At 39.4% G+C, this 22,937-nt stretch overlaps 1 protein-coding gene across 2 annotated transcripts; it reads right to left on the reverse strand.

The window, feature by feature from the left end:
- Positions 1 to 929: 929 nt before the first annotated feature.
- On the reverse strand, positions 930 to 16,278 carry LOC111874403 (general odorant-binding protein 70). 2 transcript variants are annotated; one of them, XM_023869894.2, is made up of 7 exons: positions 16,065 to 16,278; positions 15,380 to 15,473; positions 10,688 to 10,779; positions 8,180 to 8,215; positions 3,831 to 3,978; positions 2,769 to 2,833; positions 930 to 1,208 (listed from the first exon to the last, which is right to left on the reverse strand). In XM_023869894.2, exons 1-7 carry the CDS (start codon positions 16,149 to 16,151, stop codon positions 1,188 to 1,190), a joined length of 543 nt encoding a protein of 180 aa, XP_023725662.1. In that variant the 5' UTR covers positions 16,152 to 16,278; the 3' UTR covers positions 930 to 1,187. The 2 variants fall into 2 exon arrangements, with proteins under 2 accessions (XP_023725662.1, XP_023725663.1); XM_023869895.2 differs by having other exon boundaries at positions 15,380 to 15,470; positions 16,065 to 16,276.
- Between the last annotated feature and the right edge of the window lie 6,659 nt (positions 16,279 to 22,937).

A 22,937-nucleotide genomic window follows, 5' to 3' on the forward strand; every position in this document is an offset into this window, starting at 1 on the left:
CTAGAAGCATCTGACTCTATAATTCATTGTGGATTATTGGGACTTGGGTAAAGCTCTGTGTTAGAGGAATAAGCTGATCTATGAAAACGTCAGCCTGGATTATGTGCTTCAAGGCAAAAGCGATTTAAGAACAAGGAATCTCTGCATTTTCGTCAGTGAAATATATGGCCAGTTATCGTTGGTTCACGGTATTTTGTATTACTACACGCCGTTTTTCACACTCGGTAATACAAAGAGTTTGAATTTTTATTGTTTACTTCTTTTTTCGGTTATTGAAGAGTGCAGTAAATTCTCATTTTTAATCATGTGTTGCGTTTTATAGCTTCGATACATCTACCAAAATATACAATAAGATGTAAATCACACGATGTGCCTAAGTTTCTTGCAATAATATTTCTACGAAAATTGGTGGCTAACGCCCTGAATTCAATGCTTATGCTTCCTGCTTGAAACAGTTGAGTAATATCCCTTTGATGTTTTCCTTTTCAGAGTTGAAAAAAATGTTATGATCATGTTTTAGGGGTATCGTATGACTAATTTAAAAATTATTTAAAGATGCAGTTAAAAACAAAGGGCACCATCTTATGGTATTTACGATATATCTTTACACATCCAGTAACTCTTATTAATTCAACGACATGCTTATTTTTGTAAGTGAATTTGGTAAAAATAAATTATGTCACTTAATTTCAGTTATGGTTGCCATAGTTCACAACATATGAGTACTACACATGAGAGTGTACATATCGTACTTAGAGACACGTCTTGATTACGTGTAATACTGATAAGCCTATTCCGATAATTTTCTTATATTCTATGGACCAAAAGATTAAATAATCGTTGTATTTCCTTCCACCTTTCATAGCAAAACGTTATTTATAAAACTGACTTCAAGCAATAACAGTGGAGCCCCACACGAACAATTGTACTTTTGCTGGTTTAACTGGTGTTTTGTAAGGCTATTAGATACTCCAAACCATCCAGGACTCCACTCAACAAGGTTTCGCAACTCGAATATAAAACTTCTTCTACACTCTACATTAAAACGTAAATGTAGATTAAGCAGGGGGCATTTCTCTTCCCAGAGGCGATTAGTCAACTCCTTCATCTAATGTAGCCCGGTCGATGAATTATGCAGCTTCCGCCGTGTTCTTGAATGTAGACAAGAAATAGGAAATTCGCTACGTTTAGTCAGAGCCGCTGCAGTACTGCAATGACACACAAAGAATTACATATGAAAACTCTAATTTGTGTTCACTCTTAATGTAATTTAGAACTTATTTAATTTCGGCATAAAATGCTTATATTTCTAGTCATATTCAAGTAACAATTCTATCAAGTACAGCCCACTGTAAAAAAAATTACGTTATTCGCGGAATATTTTAACAATATAGATCATTCATGTAACATTGCTAACTAATAAAAAAGGCAATGTGTTTGCTTAGAGAGTTTTCTTTGGAAACAAGTCAGAAAACGAAGAAGCGAACTGCAGGGCACGCAGCTAACCACACAAAAATACGTATATAGCCTAAATTGGTAACAGCATGGGGAGAACTTTCCGAGAGGCAACATCCTAAACTGACACACACACACACACACACATTCTCATGACAAAAAGAGAAATACTCCTAAGTAAATATCTAGATGTAGGAAGAAAACCAAATTTAATTTCCTGCTCTAATAATGGGCTTGAAGGAAACCAACCCTTTTGATTAACGAGGAGGAGAAATTACTTTAAATTACTTGAAAACTTGACTACATTGTGACATTTTACATTCAACTGAAATATATACTGCGACTAGAGATAATCAAATTTTAATAAAGCAGAATAGATGTTGATGTATTGTTGTTGTATAGATCGTAAGTTGTTTGACGACACTCTATGAACTCCAGAGATTATTGACAAAGAATGGAAATAGAGGAAAGTTAATGAAAATTGACCTGGAAGATATAGGGGACTTCTTTCGTGACACTGTTAAGGTATTCGCCTACGGATACTGAGAAAACCAATGAAACCCTGATCATCATACCAGAGGCTTAATTTAGCTCGGGAACTTTCGAAATTAATGACAATTATGTTCTCATATTAAAATTATAATTTATAAATGGAATTTCAGCAGGAAATACTCAGTTACTGATACGTGCTCCTACCAATATTATTCAATTATACGGATTTGGCTTAACGATAGTTCACGTCTTTGCGCTTTAAAATTAAAATTTACCTGATACAAACTGCCATACTTGGAACGGAACTAAAATGTTGTATTAGGAATATGAAAAAAAAATCAGATTTCCCCATTACCATTTTTGCCGTGATCCATATAATATTTTGTAGGAACGACGGGACAGAGATGTTGAACATTTTGTTATCTCTGATCCTCTCCACTACGCTAAAATTGCCATTTCAAGTGGCACCATCAGAAACACGGTCGAAACTTTTCTAATATTTTTGTCTTAATATGTATGGAAGCCTTTGCTTACACTCTTAGATAAAAAATTCAATGACGTAATTCTGTATATTTTTTATCCGTTTTATATATGAAAGATTCAAAACTAATAGAACCAGCTTCAGTAAGAATAGTAAATTGTGTATCATACGTAAGATTGGCTACTTCTAATAGTGTTTGTGTATGCCTTTACATTTAAAGGCATTTCTCCATCTAATAACTTACGAGATTGTATAGACTAGGATGTTCCTGTGCACACAGATTAGAGAATACAACTCTGAGCACCTACATCTTCTTCAGCTTTAGTATGGACTGACTTACCTCTGAAATTTTATTGCTGATACATTCAAATATGTCGTAGGCCAAATCACATGATTGTTTCCCACCTGAAAATAGAAACTTTGTTAGTTGTCTATGGTCATCACAAAGATTTACCCGGTTCAAATTAAAAGATACCTCGAGATGACATACACAGTTCATATTCAGTGCCTACATATTTACTCATGGAGCTGAACCCTTCTTGAAGAACCGCCAATTCTGCAGCTACTCAAGAATTTTCCAGTACTTTATGGAACCCGAAGGTTCATTACCGTGTTCACAAGAGCCTTCCACTGGTTCCTATCCTGAACCAGATCAATCCAATCCATAACATCCCATCCTATCTCTCTTAAGATCCATTCTAATATTGTCCACCCACTTATGCCTTGGTCTTCCTTGTGGTCTCTTTCCTTCTGGATTTCCCACCAATATCCTATATCATTCCTCGTCTCCCCTATTCGTGCTACATGCCCTGCCCACCTCATCCTCTTTGATTTGATCATTCTAATTACTTGGAGAAAATTACAAGTTATGAAGTTCCTCATTATGCAGTTTTCTTCAACTTCAACTTCGTATTCTCAACGCCCTCTTCTCAAACACCCCAAGTCTATGTTCCTCCCTTAATGTCAGAGACCAAGTTTCACGCCCATACAGAACAACAGGCGAAATTATAGTTTTGTATATTCTAATTTTTTGTACGACCAGTTCATCTTCAGAATGGCAGAAAATTTAAAGTACAGTTAAACGATTCGTAAACATGTTTAAACACTTCATAAAATTTTAAGGTACAATTATTGTGTTTTTCGACACTATGCACCTTTCTGTTCTTTAATTAAAGCACAAGGTTTCAGGGACTGAATTCTGTCTCCATCCTTGGGTAAGAGCCTACAACTATGTCGATTGGGACCAACTGAGTAGGCTTTTGCTTGAGGACGGAGACAGAACCCAGTCTCCGAAATGTTGTACTTAAAATAAGAAACAGGATGACGCATAATAACCAAAAACATTAATTGTATTAATTTATCATCATAAATTTTAGATCAGATTTTAAGATAATTTGCTCACTTGGTTCCGATCGAAGGCGGTGCTGGTGTGCTAACTGGAGACATTGTTGACTTGCTTCATCTGTCGCGAGGTAGTAGCCATGCTCCCGTACTCCCTCGGCGTACAGACGAACTAAACCTTCCCGGGTTGGGAGGCCGGACTCATCGACCTATCGATACAAACACATAAGAATACGGCTATATTACTTTAAAGATATACGGCTCTGTATGTCCTGAGATGAAGCAGAATCTCACCAATGACCAGTGTTTGCAATCTGTGTATTGCCTACGCTTCACACTGGCAGGCTTTTTCTGCTATCAGCGTGCATTCAGTTTGAAGTAGCTTCCACTCTAATTAGTCTGTGGGAATGTTTTAAGCGGCATTTTAATCATGAACATGTGGAGATAATAAAGATAATGAAAATATTTTTCAAGTGGTTTAAGGTCAGACGGTTACAAAAATGCAATTTTTTTCCCCACAGCACACTTAGAATTCGCTCCTGGTTTCTTCACTACCCGTGCATTAAAGTCTCCACTCATGCTTTAGAAAATCATCTATATCAATTGAGTTTTATGAGATTGAAGTAAGTCATAAAATTCTATGATTTATTTCTCCATATTTCTCCAGGGTTATCTAGTTCTGCTGTATTTAAATATCCCTGGGGTGTATTAATTCTGAGGTCATTTCAGACTGTACTAACTGTGTATCTTCTTCCTTCTTTTCCGTTCCAGTAAACTTAATTTCTGATGATGTTCTTCCATTATAATAGAAGCCTGCTTAAATCATTATGTGTGTATATATATATATACACACACATAATTCGTGCATCCTGTTCTGCTTATTATATACAATTCTTTATTGGAATCCGTCGTAACACAACATAACGGTCAAGGTCAACCATTACCTTAGCTACATGTTTTGGCTTTTAAAGCCATCATCAGGCAAGTACATGGTTACCATATTCACACACACTATTGAACTGCAATGTCATTGTGACAGTAGAGCTGGATACTTGACTACTGTTACACTATAAAATACAAGGTATGAAATACAATATTCTCTCGTAGCTGTTTCGTGACTTTTAATCTTTTATTTGTTTTCGTGATTACAGCTACAACTGTTGTCATTTCTTCCAATTATTCTCTTATACCGTGACATTATGTACATTTCTTTTAACTGTAATGTAACTAGATTCAATCCCAGTTTTCTCATTGACAGAATTGCAGTAGTCTTGGCAGAATTCGTCCGGTCATTCAGATGAGTCTCAGTAATTGATGTTCCCTCGCCGCTTTAAGGGTTTCAGACAGTGTTGGGTCAATGATACGGTTGCCACCTCAAGACTTCTAGTCCAACTCATTTATAGTCCACCTCCCAAAATATCCACAGCTCCTTCCTATCGACTTTCCATGAAGTATCAGCTGAGAAAAATGCCAAGTAGGCGGTTGAAGTCTTCGCATGTGTTCCTGTTCAGGGGATCTCACTATACTCCGAGATACTAGTGCCTACTCCATCAAGGAGGATGAAGTGGGGGGTCATGTAACACGAATGGGGAGAAGATGAATGCATAGGATATGGGTGGGAAAGCCGGAAGGAAACTGACCACTGGGAAGACCAAGGCGTATGTGGGTGGACAATATTAAAATGGATCTTAGAGAGATAGGATGGGATGGTATGGATTGGATTGATCTTGCTCAGAATAGGAACCAGTGGTAATAATAATTTTTTGAGTAGCTGCATATTTGGTGACTCCCCAATAAGGGCTCAGCACCATAAGTAAGTAAATATTAGTGCCAAATCCTGGGGCTTGGACCCCCACCCAACACTTGGCGAGTTCTATCCAGGTACATCGCTGCTTTGCCTATCGCGTTCTGAATTAGTAACCTTGTATAGAACCAAGTCTAGAGCCATCTGTTTCGCTGTAGTCCACAATATCGTAATTCTTCAGCAAGAGGAGAGCTATTGTGAACATAGGCAATGTTGTATTTTTGTTAAATACACAAACACGGAAACTGCTCTGGAGAGGTTTGGAGTTCTCCCGACTATGGAAGATTGCTCTATTCTGGTATGTGGCCCTCTGTGATGCGATAAATTGTTACAGACATTTCTGGAGAATGTAATGCTTTCACATTCGGAGAGAGAAAACTATTCCTTCTATGACAATAGTACGTGTATTAACAAACTGTCACATGCGAGTGTTAAAATTCGTAAGAAATCTGTGCCAAGTCACAGTATCACAATAGCACAGACAGGCTCACTCAGCCGGAACTTATTCGGTCGTACTGTTTCTTTCGTCACTTCCGAGTTGGCCACATGGTAACAGCTGGATTTCCTGTTCTATATAATTACTTCTAGCAAATGTATTGTCACGCGTATGTGTGACTATAGACGGGGTTTGGATAGGTAATTGGATTTTTTTCACCAATTACCGATAGTAATTATAACAGTCTCACTGAATTACACGCTATAAATATCCTTGTAAATACAGCACACATAAAGTTTTCTTTGTCTTCACTAGACGTATCCTGGTAACGGATTTTAACATTGTCAGTGAAGTTAGTGCAAAATTTAGCGAATAGAGGGTGTCGCGTATTCAGCGCAACGGATCCCCACGGCCGTTAATTTCGGTTTTCTGGACTCCTCAATTATACAAACGAGGCTGAGTGGACCCCGTTTCAGACCCACTACTTCTCAGAATCTGGTAGCGCGGGGAATCGAACCCGGACCTCTGGATCTGTAGCCAGGAACTCTGACCACTGGACCACAGAGGCGGTAATATTTCACCACAGCCCCTCACCCCCAGTTACAATTCAACGGTTCGTGACATTATTCGTTCTTCGTTTCCCCTTACAGAATGGTTTTGATAAACCTAAACACTTCATTTTACCACATTTCGCGGCTTTTAGAAGTGTAACGGACAGAGAACCGAGGAACAAGGAGCGTAGTTAGAAAATGGTGCTGCCCTCCTGGCAGTGGGAAGGCGAAAGCATGTTACGAATTCCAGATGCTTGGAAAACAAAAGTGCTTGACAAATTGTCTCATGCGCCCTCTTCCCTAATTTTGCTTTAGGATGGTCAGAGTGGTTATGACATCTCTTCGACTTTCTTACCGGATAAAAACATAATTTTCACATTGTGAAAAATTAGGTTACTCATGATGGTAATAATTAGATTTTGAAATATAATTTTTTCGGGGAATTGCGCGTCAGAGAGGATACAGGTCATCAGAAAACCCACAGCTGTCCTACCGGTCCCTGAATTAGAAAAGGATGGAACTACTGCTTTGAACAAAGATAACAGTAAAAAAGTTCATGGATCGAGCTGTACATTCGACATCGCTGTCACAACGGTTGCTTCAGTCTCTCCACCTCTTGCGTAACACACATAATATTCATTAATTCCTATTACTTTCACTACACAGACCAGGTAATAGCTTGTACACTCTAACCAAATTGTCTGTTTCAAAATGTTACAGAGAATATTGCCGAAACTTGTCTCTTTCGACTGAGACGTTGCAGTGAAAGTTGGTACGCTACTATCTAATTCAAATATATATATATATATATATATATATATATTCTTTCTGACTCTTAACCCTGACTGCAGTGTTGGGCATGAGAGGAAGTAGTGTAGGTGAACTATCGTTATATTCCATAAGGAAAGTAATGATAACGTAAAATATAAACAAACAATAAACTCCATGGCCTTTAGTCTGAAAGTGAACTATACCGACCGAGCGCCCGCCGCTTGTCGGTGAAGTTAGTGCCAACTTTTGAGGATAGAGGGTGTCGCATGGTCAGCGTAACGGATCCCCACAGTCGTTAATCTCGGTTTCCTATACCGGAACGTAAAATAGAATGCACTGCAAATTTAATAGTTCACTCACTCACAACAGCCTGCTTCACAGAATTACACCTTCCTAATATTTATAAGCGAACTCGACCAAATACCGCAAATACGCAAGTGAAGCCGGAGCGGTTAGTTACTGGCTTCCCACCGCGGCAGCCCCGTTTCGGTTCAGGGTCTGGTCAAGTGGGATTTGTGGTTGACAAAGTGGCGCTGGAGCGGGTTTTCTCCGAGTACTTCGGTTTCCCCTGTCAATCTTCATTCCACCAAATTCTCCATCATGATCACCCGAGACAGGCTACAATAGGCCAATCAGTGGCGGCTGTGCCGAGTGGACTCAGTTGGACTCCACCCCCCACTAAGCTGATTAAAAGAAGAAGTGAAGCCGGACCATGGCTACGTGACCATTCATTTACATTCTATAACACTTATGTAGACAAACCTCCATTAACGGAAAGTGCGGATGCAAGAGGAAATAAAGCAACAGCGACTCCACATTCACACTTTCACTAGAACCGGTATACTTACTGCTCTCACTTTCCTGTACACACACTGGAGAAGGCACTGAAACATAAATATGCACCATCATATTAGTTGCTACAGAGTCCCTTCCTGGCTAGAGAACTTCACGGTCCAAACCTGAATAAGTAAATGGATACAATCATTAAGTACACATAATTAAGTAGTGACAGTTGGGTAGACATTTACTTTACATTATACATTTTTTGCATTAAGGTGCATGATGCAAATACTGTCCATGTATTTCAGATTCGAAATTATTTATGGGTCTACATTGAAAATTTTCTGGCAATTTTTGGGCAAGTTCTTATTAGATGCTAAAGGGTTCTGACGATGGTGGATGACACACATAATTACTGGGGTTTTGGACTTTTTCCATCGTCCGGAATTTTAGGTAATAGAGGACACGACGTTTCGGAAAATGGATCTGTTTCCGTCTTCAGGTGAGAAAGGAAGACACCTACTCACTGGTCCAGTGATTGAGATTAGCTCTTTCTAAGGGGCTCAGCTGAGTAGAGCAGAGTACTTCGGTTTCCCCTACCAATCTTCATTCCACAAATTGCTCCACAATCACCCTCACCTATCATCTGGGGCTGATACAATAGGCCAGAAGTGGCCGCAGTACAAGGGACTTAGTCCCACCCCACTAGCAATAAAAAATATCTCCCCTTACAGGACTTTAATGAAGCCACATATTTTCATATAATTGAACGTGTAGAGCATGCCACCAAGGACATCCCACCATTTTATATTTTAATTTTCGAACATCAAAAGTACAAACATGTCGAACATGCAAATTTCTGAAGTGGGAGATAAACCAGCTGCCTTTAATATGGGTTCTTGGTACTGTGTGCGCTGACATAGCTTCAAAAATATGAACTTTTGGGGTATCAGACTATGTGAAACATCGTATTCATATGAGAGATTTTTAATAATCTTAACTGATCAATTATCCAATGAAATTTAGCCTAAAATATTTCATATTGTAACGTGTTTTGCCACGGAAGACGCCGTTCAGATTGTTAATTGGTTTATTTAACAACCTACAAGTCTTGGCTACAATTAGTTATAACACTCTTACGGGTTTACACAATTTACAACCCTACACAATAATCTGTCCACACTGTCCTCAGTAGCCTACACGTATTCACAGTACGATACGGGAGCTATACCAGTGTCACTGTATTACACACTCCCAATTATTTCTCTTGTGAGCCAAGCATCTGCTTCTCAGGCTATCACAAACTATCACTGCTTATCAAACACGCGTCCGGTTCTTCTTTCCGCGACTGCTGCTAAATTCCAACTGTCTTCGGCGGCTGCTACATTTTAACTCGCTTCGTAGGCTGCTACTCTTTAACTGACTTCGTAGGCAGTGTAGTTCTCTTATAAACCCTCAGCCGGACAACGGGAAGACGCCTTGCTTCCTTGCTGCCTAGTCGCGTGTTTACCGGATTTGCTGGGCTTAGCTGCCGGGAGATGTTTACGACTACGTAGAAACTGCGGCGTCCCGTGTTACGTCACTGCAGGGAAAGGGGTGTTGACTGGCCTATTACCGTAACAACGGCAACGCTCCGAAAGTGTTACGTCACCGCTGGCGGGGTTGGGAAAGGAGTATTGACTTGTCTGTTGCCGTAGTAACGACAGCGCTCTGATGCCAAGTCACCGCTGGGGAGGAAGGGGGGTGTCCTCCATAGCGCAACACGTCACAATATATTATCTCTAAGTAATTTATAGATCCACATACTCCCCCATACGCCTTCATGTCCTAGTACTTAACTAGTTAAGCACAGGAACAACGCTGCCTTTATCCTTTACCTTTTATACTGCTTCTCTTTAAAGGAAGAAGCGGTATAAAGGTCACAAACCAAGTTGGTTCTAGATTTTAACAAAGTTTTTAAACCATACTTGTAAATAAACTGATTACAATATTTTATAAAGATTTTAATAAATTGAGACACATGACTGTAATTGTTAAAGGCTAATATTTTATATGCATGATATTGTAATAGTATTGGCTGCATGTACAGGTAACGACCGATCACACTGTAATACTAGTTTCCACATGTATTGATATATCCTTCTGAAGATGGTCTCTCCGACCGAAATATATCAAGGTTGAAAGACTAAAAAGGAGAAAAAAATACTTATCAATCACACTGGAAGGAGTTGATAATTTTTCATATCAGAACATTTTATGTAAAAAAGGAACTACATGTATATATTAAATAGGCAGCTATGGATAGCCGACAGTGGGTAGTCCTTCAGGTTGGTGGTAGGTTATGTCACAAAATGTTATACAGAGATTCGGACTTCGACATATTCTTGAACATCCTGGGCAACGGGATATCATGTACAAAAGAGGAGCCTATTTATAACCTCTTCATTATGCTGCATACATGTGTGAAAGCTCTCTTATTTTCGAGAGGGAATCTTTCTCCTGATCATTGTCGTAATGGCAGTTGTCCTTTCGTTAAAATAATTTTAACACCACCGCACTGGTAGGGTGCAACTTACCCCAGCAATTCTTCGCTCATCATCAGAAAAAATCTGACGCTTTTTCCTTGCAGTCAGCAAGGCAGTGGACTCTTCCAAGTCATCCAGGGCTTCTGCACAAAAACAAATTATTTAATCTGCACGTTTATACCATATATGGTACGGGGTCTTTCTTAAAAACTTGGTATTATATGAGTGCACAGCGATGAATACATCTACTTTTATGGAATACGAAGTTTTATCAAGTTGAGGTAACCTCGACAGCAAAACTATTTTGAGGCAGTTGTATTACTCTACCTTCCCACCCAGCATACTTATTCAGAAATCTGCTTCAATGTTACCTCTAATCTACGTCTAGGTCTCCTAATTTATTGTCTTTCCTTCAGGTTTTAAGTTTGTACCTTCTACATGTATCGTTTCCTTCTCGTTTATTTGATCACCGCAATAATTCTCTCTCTGCTCTTGCTCCCACTTTGGAGTATACGGCTGATTTCTCAGTTTATTGATCATTTTTACATAAGGTAGCACGCCTTGGACGGGTGATCAGCTCTTCGCAAGGCCTCTACCTAAACACAGGACAACACAAACACAGAATAAACGCATACACACACCAAAAATCCATGCTTTGTGTGAGATTCAAACCCACGATCCCGACTTCAGAAAGAGCGAAGACAGTACATGCCTTACACCGCTCGGCTACCGTGACCGGCGTAATAATATTAGAAGCAGGTTATAAAATATGGATCTCCTAAAGTTGTTATTTCTCAAGTCTCGTAACTTATTCTCTGTAAATTCTTTGGTCCAAATATAATTTGTCTTTCTTCAGAGTGACAGATCGTATTTCATATCCATACAAAATAACGGATGAGATGATAAATTTGTGTATTATAATATTTTTGGAGGAACGGGGAAGATAAAATTCTGACTTGAATAGTAGCAAACATTTCTGGAATTTAATCAACTACGTATTGATTTCGTCATATACGGTGTCTATTAATTACTTAGCTATTCGTGGAGAATTAATTATTCGTTGTGTTAAACTCGTAAGTGGCCTGTAAGACTAGAAGCAGACGAATATCCGAGTGGCACAAATCTGTCAAGGCACTATTCCAAATGACACGTTTATACTGCAGAAGAAACTTGATCGGCTTATATGACTTACTGATCTGATTCATTGTCTTTGAAAATATTTAGAAGCTGTTTCGTATGTTGTCATATAGATGCGAGACCAAAATTTGATTTACAGATACCTATATATTTCCTTTGATATTGAACCTACATTTTTAAACACCCGGTGTGGACAAATTTAAATGCGTTTAATATTCCGATTGAGTCCGCTCTGGCTTTACGGGGAAAGTGGATCAAAGTACCGGTTCACTGTCCTCTTGTGTTCAGGATAAGAATGAGACGCCAACTCCATCTTAGTAATCAAGTCTGCTCTTGAAAAGTGCGCGCTTTCAATGTCCGGTATTCATCCTGTACACCTGCAAAGGATACTCTCAGTATTGTCTCAGTTCAAATTGATTTTTAAACATATGAACGCTGTGAATTGGATTCCATGTCACTTCTACACTGAATGAGTAATTTTGTGTTTAATATTGTCATTCCGAGAAAAATAAGTCCCCTTTGGCTTTTCTTTGTTAATATAGAGCCATCCTCCGGAAAGTCACGTGTTTCCATCGGCAATGCATACCGTCCAAAAAAATTCATTCTTAACCTTACTATAACGCTGATTCAGACCTGAAGGAACCACGTTATAAGACAATGTAATTCTAAGAGATCTAACAGAAAAGTCGTAACTTTGAATTCAAGGAGTATCTTTCAAGTTTTGAAGCGAGTTTTTGTAATATACACATACAATTTAAAGGTAAGATTGTCTCTGTGTTTAACTAAGCACCACGCTATGAGGAATCTCCACCATTCTTCACCTCACGCTCCGGCCACTTTACCCCGGGAAAAGAGTCCCAGGGACCCATTGAATTGGAGGCTGTGGGTTCCAGAGCCGATCTGGACATTGTGGACAAGAGAACAATCTCTGCAGCGTCCAGACCGTCTCTCTATAGAAAACAACGAAAAGAAATATGTTCGATTTGAGATTCTCACAGCCTTGTCAATGTAGGATATTATCTTGTGGGATGTAAGGCCGTAAAGTATGGTAGTAGTTTCCCGACTTTTTGGAGGAACATGTTGTCTCTATCTTTAGGTGTGAAGGCCAAAAAAAAAGTACCCAAAAAAACGGGCGGCAAGTAAATACCTGAACATGAAAGTATATCCCTCCGAAACGTCGGTAAATTTCTACCCAACCGCACGCTATTCCATGCCAGAAGATAGTACTCTTCATACTGGAGCATTTTCCATTTAAGCCGGTTCCTGAAGTTACATAATGAGGCACGAAAACTCGTGTCGAATGTGCAAGTGAATTACCAAACCAAATAAACACGAAAATATACCATGAAATGTCTGCATGTAGGTTCACGTGATTAAGAGTTGTGAAGCCACTCATGAGCAAGAACGCGCCTGGCTCCATAAACTCATGACGTTGGTGTCTCTTGTGTTGTATAAACATATCTGTCCATTAAGCATGCCGGCATAACGGGAATGCTCTGGCGCTGTTTCTAGAAATGCCCGTTTCGTGTCTGTTCGTCTACCGTATATCTACTTTTTCATATACACAACTTCTAAACAGTTTTCGATTAAATTTGACAAGGCAATGTATGCACATACAAAATAAAATGAAGCTAGTTTAATTACGGCTTCGCGTCCGTCTACATAAATTCTACAGTACATGAAGTTCAATAGAACTAAAAATACCCTCAAAATTGCTCATAGAAAAATATGTGCAGGTGATTAAATATAGATTTCATTTAGATCTGCTAATTTACTTTATTGCGTACATGTATGTGGGAGCCGGGATAGTGCATTCGGTATAGCGACTGTCTACGGGCTGGACGACAGAGGGATCGGATTTCGAGTCCCGGTAGGGTCAAGAATTTTATCTTCTCCACGTCGTCCAGATCGGCTCTGTGGACGACCCAACTTCCTATCCAATGGGTAACGGGGGCTCTTTCGCTGGGGGTAAAGCGGTCGGGGCGTGAAGCTGACTACTCATCTCCAGCTAGTGCCGAGGTCAAGAGACTGTGGATCTATACATCAACTTCCCCATACGCCTTCATGGCGTAGTGCTTAATTAGTTACGCACAGGGACAACTTTACCTTTTACGTGCTTGCATGTAGCGTATACTTGGCGAAATACGTAAGGAAAATGTTAAATCCCTCTGCTCCTCAATGTTCCCAGCCATGGACGTGTATGTAATTCTACGTTATCGAATTTTATTTAACACTCTCTTCTGCCGCGAGAATTCAACCTAATATTGCTAAAACGAAGGACAGGAAGAAATGGAAATATATCCGCCACAAACATCACGGTCATAGTAAAGCGCAAATTAAAAAAATATAAGAACATGTGTTCCATTGTTTAAAGCTTTCCACTGTTACCTCTTCCATATACTGGTACTGCGAAATGTTTGCCACATGTGGTTCAATTCAATCCCGGAAATATCAAGCAATCGGCCAACCTACAGAACAAGTGTTAAATTTTTCCATTTCTGTGTCCGTAGTGACTATACACTTCACTACTGAAGTGCGCTGTGTTACTTTGTTTAGATACGAGACGTCTTAACTATTACTCTTGAACTTTTAATGCTCCAGTGTAACACATATAAACACATATATATGTGATAAAATATAATCACACATATATTTCACCACCTTTACATGTTTCGGCCCATATGCGTCAACTTCATTTTAAATTGCGTCTTCTGAAGACGTCCCATATGCCAAATCAGTAAAATGTTCATACATGTTACAATGGATGGTGGGGCACGCGGTAGCGTAGTGGTTGAGGCACTATGCTACAAGCCGGAACGTCGCGGGTTCAAGTCCCGATGAGATCATTGGATTTTTTCAATTTATCTAATCCTTCCAGCCGCACTATGGCCCTGGGGTTCACTCGGGCTCTAACAGAAATGAGTATCAGGAATTAATTAAATAATTTTCCTGGGGAATAAAACACGGCCAGCGCATAAGGCTGACAAACTTACCGACATCTTTGAGCCCATTGTCTAGATAATGTGGGACCCTCAACGTCTCACAACCCTATGGGCCTTCACGGCCTGGTACAGGGATAGCTTTACTTTACTTTACTTTACTTTTACAATGGATGGTACCCTTACTAAGATTACTGCTGTGTTACCTTTGCTCCTTGGGATACTTCCTGACCCTGTGACCAATGTATACATTACATAACATATTAGTGGACCTGAAGTGAGAGTGAAAGAGAGATTTCTTTTGCTTGTTAATTTATCGATTTTAAAGGAAAATCATAAAGAATATTTAGCATGACCATAAAAGGAACCAATGGATGGACAGAAATTTAAATGTGCAGAACGGTACAAAATAGTCTTGAAATGTAAGAATATGGCCAGGTTAAACTTGGTTGGTCATGTATAAGTTAATATAATTTTGTTCTGTTAAAAAAAATGCTGCAAGTTATGACAGGCTTGAAGGAGGAGCCAATTTCACACGTTTTCCGACATTTTCCATAGGATTCACTTGAAACTGTAAGATAGGCCGCGGCCGACTAAGCCCGAGAATCGGCGGTAATAGAAGGTGGTGGACATGAGGTATCGAACCTTTGTTTTTGCAGATACTTGCCTTGAAGAATAGCGAGTTTTATTTCGTCCTGGCATTCAGCGATGACTTTCTCGATCCTGTGAGGTGCTACGGCAGGTGACTGGCATCTTTTCTGCTTGATAATAAAAATCATCGATTGATAACAGTTTCCAACAACATTTCGGTGATTAAATAAGTGTAGCAGGGTTACTGAAACTATTTAATTAGAACTGGCGCCAAATTCTTCTGACGCGTCCCAATTAAAATATACAAAAAGCAAACTGCGTGGCCTGTAGTCTGCAAGCGAACTATAGCGACCGAACGACAGCTGCTTGTTGGCGAAATTAGTGCCAACTTTTGCGGATAGGGGGTGTCACGTGGTCAGCACAACGGACCCCCCCCCCTCACGAGGCTCAGTGAACCCCGTTCCAGACCCAGTAATTCTCAGAAAATCTGGTAGCGCTGGGAATCGAACACGGACCTCTGGATCTGTAACCAGGAACTCTGACCACTAGACCACAGAGGCGGTCATTAAAATATACACTACTTCGAAAAATATATGCGCAATTTGTATATCTGTCGTACATAAACAGAATTTTATCACCCAGTTCACCTCTGACCGTTGCCGAAGAGAAGCTCCACACTATTCTTCACTCAGTGCTTCTTGTATAGAGAACAGTGAGAAATATCCTAACCGTATATGAAAATTAACGTACAGTAGTCTTACCTTGGGGGCAACTGCGCCCTGACTGGAAGATATCAAGAAAGTCGAAGATATTAAAGTCACTTGAATCAAAATATGCCAGACGGACATGTCTTCAAATTGCCCAGACGTCCGTTCAGGTAGAGTTCGTCACACAGACTACGTCTTGTGTCGTCCTCTAACAAAATCTTACGTCACGTCAATTCTTCCCAAGAGACCGTACAACTCTCTACAAGTACGAATAACGGTCCGTATACGGCAGCTTACTGTTCGGTACAGAAACACTGTGTGCCGCACAATTGAACACTTTCATATTGGCCGCCAGACTACCAACCTTGCGTCAAATATCGGCTTCTTTGGATTACCACAGTATATTTTCCAAATACGTTTTTGTTATTCTGCATACCATATTGCCCTATTTTTCTGATATAAATGTTGCGGCCAGTTTCGTTAGACGTTCGATTTATTGAAAAAAATATTCGAAACGAAATGCGTAAGTTTGAGTCCGTTATATTCTGTGTATAAATGTTTGTATGATGAGCCTTTTTTAGAAAAAAAAAGGTAAAATTTCCCTTTTTGGATTTATATAAAGCAGATGAGAACAAAAAATAAATTCTAGCCAGCTTCAGTGTAGATCATCAATACCAGACTTCACCAGAATTTTTGGAGTAGTTTCGGAGGTAACGTGTGAGGAGAGACAGCTAAAGATGTTCATAGAGTAGCCACGTTCTAAATATTAATATATAAAAATGTTTTTGAGTTACTTTTGGTATATGCTTATTTGTCTCCATAAAAAACATGTGCTTAATTCCAAAGGATCATTGCGTAAACCATCAAACAGAAAGATTAATAGCTATTAACAGAATTCGCATGAAACCCTTGTCATTGTTTTGTGTTAAAATGAAGATTACAATCTTCCTTGGTGTGATGCCGTGTTCTCATAGACATGTAGCAACATTTCAGAACAACCTGCTGCCTTAATCTTCAGATCATTCTACTACCCTGAAAGAGGTAGCAGCGTATTCCTCCAAAACGTTGGTATTTATCAAACAACACGAAGTCACATTCCGAAAGAAAGGAATCTTCTTGAGTACGGCCGTGTAAACCTCAAATCTCACATTGCAAATAAAGATCGCCGTAACACAAAATGTCTTATATTTTTAAAGAGTGTGTTAAGATACAAAATTTTGGATATTTATATTAAGTAGAATTAATAACGCTCCACCATAGAAGCCAGCACGGCACAGATGTTTGTGGTGTTCGTTCATTGGTATGGTAGCTTCTAAGTTATTGTGTTTATTACGCGTTTCAAGAAAACCCGTCAGCTAGTTCAGAAAATTTTTGAGGACGAACACATAAGATTTTATAAATTCAGTAAAGTAAACTAAAATTGTTCTGGTGCAACCATAGTCCGCCGTGAAACAGCCACAATTAAAACTGCTGCCCACTGTTCTAGTCTGCAGGCACCTGCTCATGCTGGTTCCTCGCTCGCGGTTTTTCTACCCTGAAGATGGAGGCGATACCTTCCTCCGAAACGTCCGTTCACACAAGATCTACACAGCGCCACATCCCAGAAAACGGCATTCTTCATAGTCACCGCCGTGAAAACCTCAATTCTTACCATTTATAACATGTTTTAATATTTTTTCCGGGGGCTTCCTAGTCCCAAGTACAAACCCCCCCACCCCACTGGAAAAAAACATATTGTCAGTTATCCGCCACTGCTTATTTAACGCATTGACATCTATGCTCCATGGAGTTAGACAGTTTCTTCAGTCTGCGATCTCAAAATGGTCCACTTCATATGCAGCTAAACCGTGGTCTTTACACAACCAAAATGAACGGCTAGCATATCCCAAAATCGCTATTAATTTTAACCGTCTCCGTTCCATGAACAAGAGCACTTGCTCATAGTCACCGGATGTGGGTATTTCCCCCCCCCCCGAAAATATGAGCGAGAATAAATCCTCTTACCACTTCTCTACAGTTATAATTAATTACTTGTAACTTTAAGTGAAGTTGCAGTTTGCATTGGAAACGTGAAAACCTTTGAAGTGAACATGGCACAGAAAAGCTTAAGAAGTAATGTTTCTTGTCAGGATAGTATATCCAGATCCACCAGTACCTTGCCGTTTGACCTGGATACAAACTGCTTATAGTAAGAGTGAGAGTGACTGTCCCACCATCCATGTGCTTCTTAGACAACCTGTGGCCAGCGCGATAATTTGGTCCATTGCTAGTAGATGAAAATCGAACCTGACCTGACTATATACCCCTTAAATTAGGAAAAATTAGACATTACTGGAACAAGGTAACTTACAAAATACAATATCTTCCACAATATACTCGTACAACCAATTTAAAATTTCAATGACACGGAACGCTGTTGCTTGATTGCATATTTCATGTCATTCAGTGATATCTGTATTAAAATGCATTTCAGCTTACTTTCCCTAGCGTAGTTGGTTGAGGCATTATGCTACAAGCAGGAATGTCGCGGGTTCGATTCCCGCACTTTAATAGGCTAGTGGAAGATGCATCCTTCAATACGCATCTTCACATGAAATTTCAAGCTCCGCCGCATTACAGAGGTGAAATGCGTCAATGACTGTCCAAATATTATCTTGGACACTGGATTGGTCGCAGTCTTGAAGCTCCTTGTTTCCTGGCCTGCACGTTCACCTGACTGGACTTCTCTAGATATTCTTTAGGGGGGTAGTGGTTAGAAACTAAGTTCTATATCAGTAGAATCGATACCTGAGACTTCCTTTTCACGCAGAGCTGAGTCGTGTGCCCATGGACATGGAGGCCATTTCGAGCACATCTTGTAAGAAAGTAAAAACGAAAAGGTTATTCATAGCTCTTTTGTTTTTCTTCTTATACATAATCGATCAAATTTGGAAAGTATTTAAGGCATAGAAGTTTCCATTAGAATAGCTGTAACTTTTTAACTAAAGCCCTCAGGGTACTTATTCATACACGCTTTTTTATTTAGTCTGATGTTCAGAAACAAATCTGTAAAATATGGCCTGTGACAAGACACTCTGTAGAATAAATGAATGAACAATCGACTTCAAGGTTTCACTACTCACCGTTAATGAACATACTCAAAGAATATTAGATATATATTAATTCAAAATAATGCTCCAAAGCCCTGTTGCAATAAATCGCCAAATTAGAAAAATTAAACAAATCCGATTTTAATGCAGTCTGAACTAAATAATTTTACGTTTTGTCTTAAAAGCTGAAACTATGGAAACTACTGAAGTATTTGCTGTGTTGCAGATGTACCTGATAATATAGAGACTTTGGTAGCAAAATAAATTATATTTTAATTACACATGTATTTATGTACATTTACAGATGGGAGATATTACCCACAGTAAGGTAATCTTGGAGGCAGAGCATTTTCTCTTTGCCATAATGTCTAAAGCAGGAATGTAAACGGCTTTTCAGAACTAGAAAATCGCTCCAGATACGTATAAATTCTTGGAGATAAAACCAACACTTATTAAAGGGAAAACATTACTATGTAGGCTCATAAATTTATTCCTGCATTTATCGATCTCTATTGTGAACGATAATTGTGTTGTCTCACGACTCTTGAAACAACCACCTCAAAATTAATCCTTCTAGAACCACATATGTCTAGCATCAAGCCTGATATTATATTTAAGCATCCTGTTGCACTCTATATGATATATGACATAAACAACGTCACAAGTGCAACAATTTATTGTAGTTCTTTTGTCTTGCTCTCTTCTACACTACATGTTTCGGCCGCAAACGGCCATCATCAGGTGTATACACTTACGTAGCTGTTACACTGCACTTAGTTTAAATTTAAAACCACGAGTCTTCCCAATTGTTCTTTTCGTCGTTACTAACAGGTTTCGATTTATTAGAATATACTTCGCTGATATCTGTCTGCTTTGTGCATTATCTTTGTTGCCTACACTCGTCAATTTTGATTATTATGAACTGGCACTTTTAAAATCTTCAGTTCTAATTTAAAATTCTTTTAAAAATTAAAATTCTCAGGGTTACTCGCCCTATGTCTGTAGTGCTGCAGCGGCTACTTCTTGTTTTCAGCGCTGTTATTCTGTGTAGGCTCCCTGTGTCCGGCCGCTGCTTATCTTTACTACGTGTGCACGCACACAGGGAGCCTACACAGAATAACAGCGCTGAAAACAAGAAGTAGCCGCTGCAGCACTACAGACATAGGGCGAGTAACCCTGAGAATTTTAATTTTTAAAAGAATTTTAAATTAGAACTGAAGATTTTAAAAGTGCCGGTTCATAATATCAAAATTGACGAGTGTAGGTAACAAAGATAATGCACAAAGCAGACAGATCTCAGCGAAGTATATTCTAATAAATCCAAACCTGTTAGTAACGACGAAAAGAACAATTGGGAAGACTCGTGGTTTTAAATTTAAACTAAGTGCAGTGTAGCAGCTACGTAAGTGTATACACCTGATGATGGCCGTTTGCGGCCGAAACATGTAGTGTTGAAGAGAGCAAGACAAAAGAACTACAATATATTACAACTCTTTAATGAACCGTCACAACACAGCAAATAGTAAAACATCAAAGTCAGCGTACAGCTGAGGCAGCATTACACAGTAAGTAATAACATATATTCTATACTATATCTTCAATGGTAAATCATTTAATTATAACAAAAGTTAACATTACTACTTTTATATTATTTTCAGATTCATTAATTGCTACACCATGGGCCTCTCTTAAAATCTTCTATATAAAGTAATATCGAATTTCCCTATTGTCTATGGAAACGCACACAAAGTATATCTAACCACTGATTCAGTGTTTTTGAAAACATCATTAATATTTTATCTTGTTATAATACTTCCAATTTTTAATTTTTATATAATCTGAACTTTTGTATTTTTTACATAAGCAATTTTAAAATTGTACCATTAATAGTGTTATATCCATTTTATGGTTGCAGTTAAATGGTAAGATTTTTGTTGATATGTATTTGCCTGATGTTGGCCGATAGTGGCCGAAACATGTAGCAAAGCCACAGCTGTACGCTGACTTTGATGTTTTACTATTTGCTGTGTTGTGACGGTTCATTAAAGAGTTGTATATTGTAGCACATCAGGATGCATGAAATTAAGATTGCAATAAATTGTTGCACTTGGGACGGTGTTTATGTCAAATATCAAGCCTAATGTTTGGAAATTTACTTCTACACCCACCATATACTTTTGCATAGGCATAAAACACCTCGCCGGTCACGGTAGCCGAGCGGTCTAAGGCATGCACTGTCTTCGCTCGCTCGGAAGCCGGGACCGTGGGTTCGAATCCCACTCAGGGCATAGATGTTTGTGTGCGTTTTTCTGTGTTTGTCTACAGGTAGAGGCCTTGCGACGAGCTGATCACCCGCCCAAGGAGTCCTACCGAATGTGTAAGATCTAGAAAAACCGAAGTGAACGGAGACGTTCATGGAGGTAGGCCTAGGCCCACTGGGGCTGTAGAGCCAAAAGAAAAAAAAAAGCACCTCACATTCTCGGTTCTCACGATACAAAACATCCTCTCCTCGCAGAAACTATAATTTAATGAAATGTATGTTTGAGCCTAAGATTTCAACAGAAAGCCATAAACAGTTTTTCAGATGGAAATTGGTATCATCGAAACTGTAATCTGCATGAGCGAGTTTTTTTTTAAGTTCAGTGCATGACAATTTCCAAACGAAGGTCATGCTGTGAAAAAAATATACTCCCATTTGTTCTACTTCAGTGATTCGGTGATTGATACAAACTTCCTTTTACATACTGCATCACAATAAAATGGTATTCAGTTTTAGCTCAGTTACAGCCGTGACAAATCTATGCACTACATGTCAAATCGCTTATGCCATTGCCACGTGTTATTTGTTGCGGCCATAACTGCATGTCTTTTTCCAAGCGCCACGTACTGTACATTGATCCTGGGTTATGTGAGAGAGTTTCTGCTGCCCCACGTTAAGGGAAGCCACTTGTGAGAGTTCTTTTTGGTTTTGTTGATTACGAAGTTGGGGGGGTCACTTGTGAGAGTTCTTTTATTGGGGCTTCGCGTGTTTGTCGCCTTAGCTGTCGTTTTATACCTTCGTAATTGCTAGGGCGCCGTTGCATGGTCTGGGAACCACGTCGAGGTGTTTGGGGTGGAAAGAGGATAACGTTCTGCGTTGAGCAATGAGATTTTCTCCCCAGGGCTTAAAGAGACTTGCTCCGACGAAGAGGGTTTCTTGGTGAAGAAGTCCTCGGATCACAGCTCGATGTTAATAATGCACTCTTTATTCACAGCACTACACAGTTACAAGTAACGGTCACTTGTAAATTTAGTTGCACCTTTGTACACCCTTCAAGATTCACAGCGTTACGTCACAGCACAGTAGATGATGCACGTCAGTCTCCCAGCCTGGTATCTTACCGAATACACATGTCCACTCACTGATTACACGACTGATCGTCTAATACCTGTCACTTGGGGATCAACCCCTTAACACCGCTCTTTTCGAACCCGCCTTTGTTACATCAGCCCAGTCGGAATGGTGCTATCCCTGCTACACCTGTTTCTACCTTAGGACAGTGTATGATGGCCACTGCAAGTTGTCCTCACAGATCAAACTAAGGAAGGTCGGTATAAGTACGGGAAACTAGCTGGGTCGGTTAGCATGAGACTCGGGGTAGCGATGTGGAATTAAGCGTTATTCTGAGAGTTGATCCAACATGATGTTTATTCACTTATTGTTCTCCAAACCACACTGTTAATTTGATGTATGCTTATGCTTTAATTATAACATGTTACTCGATCTACAAGCTATGTCTCGGAGCGCGCAAGGGTCACGTCCGTACACTTCGGAATATGGTGAAAGACTAGCCACGTG

This window comes from Cryptotermes secundus, unplaced genomic scaffold (assembly GCF_002891405.2).
Source record: "Cryptotermes secundus unplaced genomic scaffold, Csec_1.0 scaffold251, whole genome shotgun sequence".
NCBI classification, from domain to species: Eukaryota; Metazoa; Arthropoda; class Insecta; order Blattodea; family Kalotermitidae; genus Cryptotermes; species Cryptotermes secundus.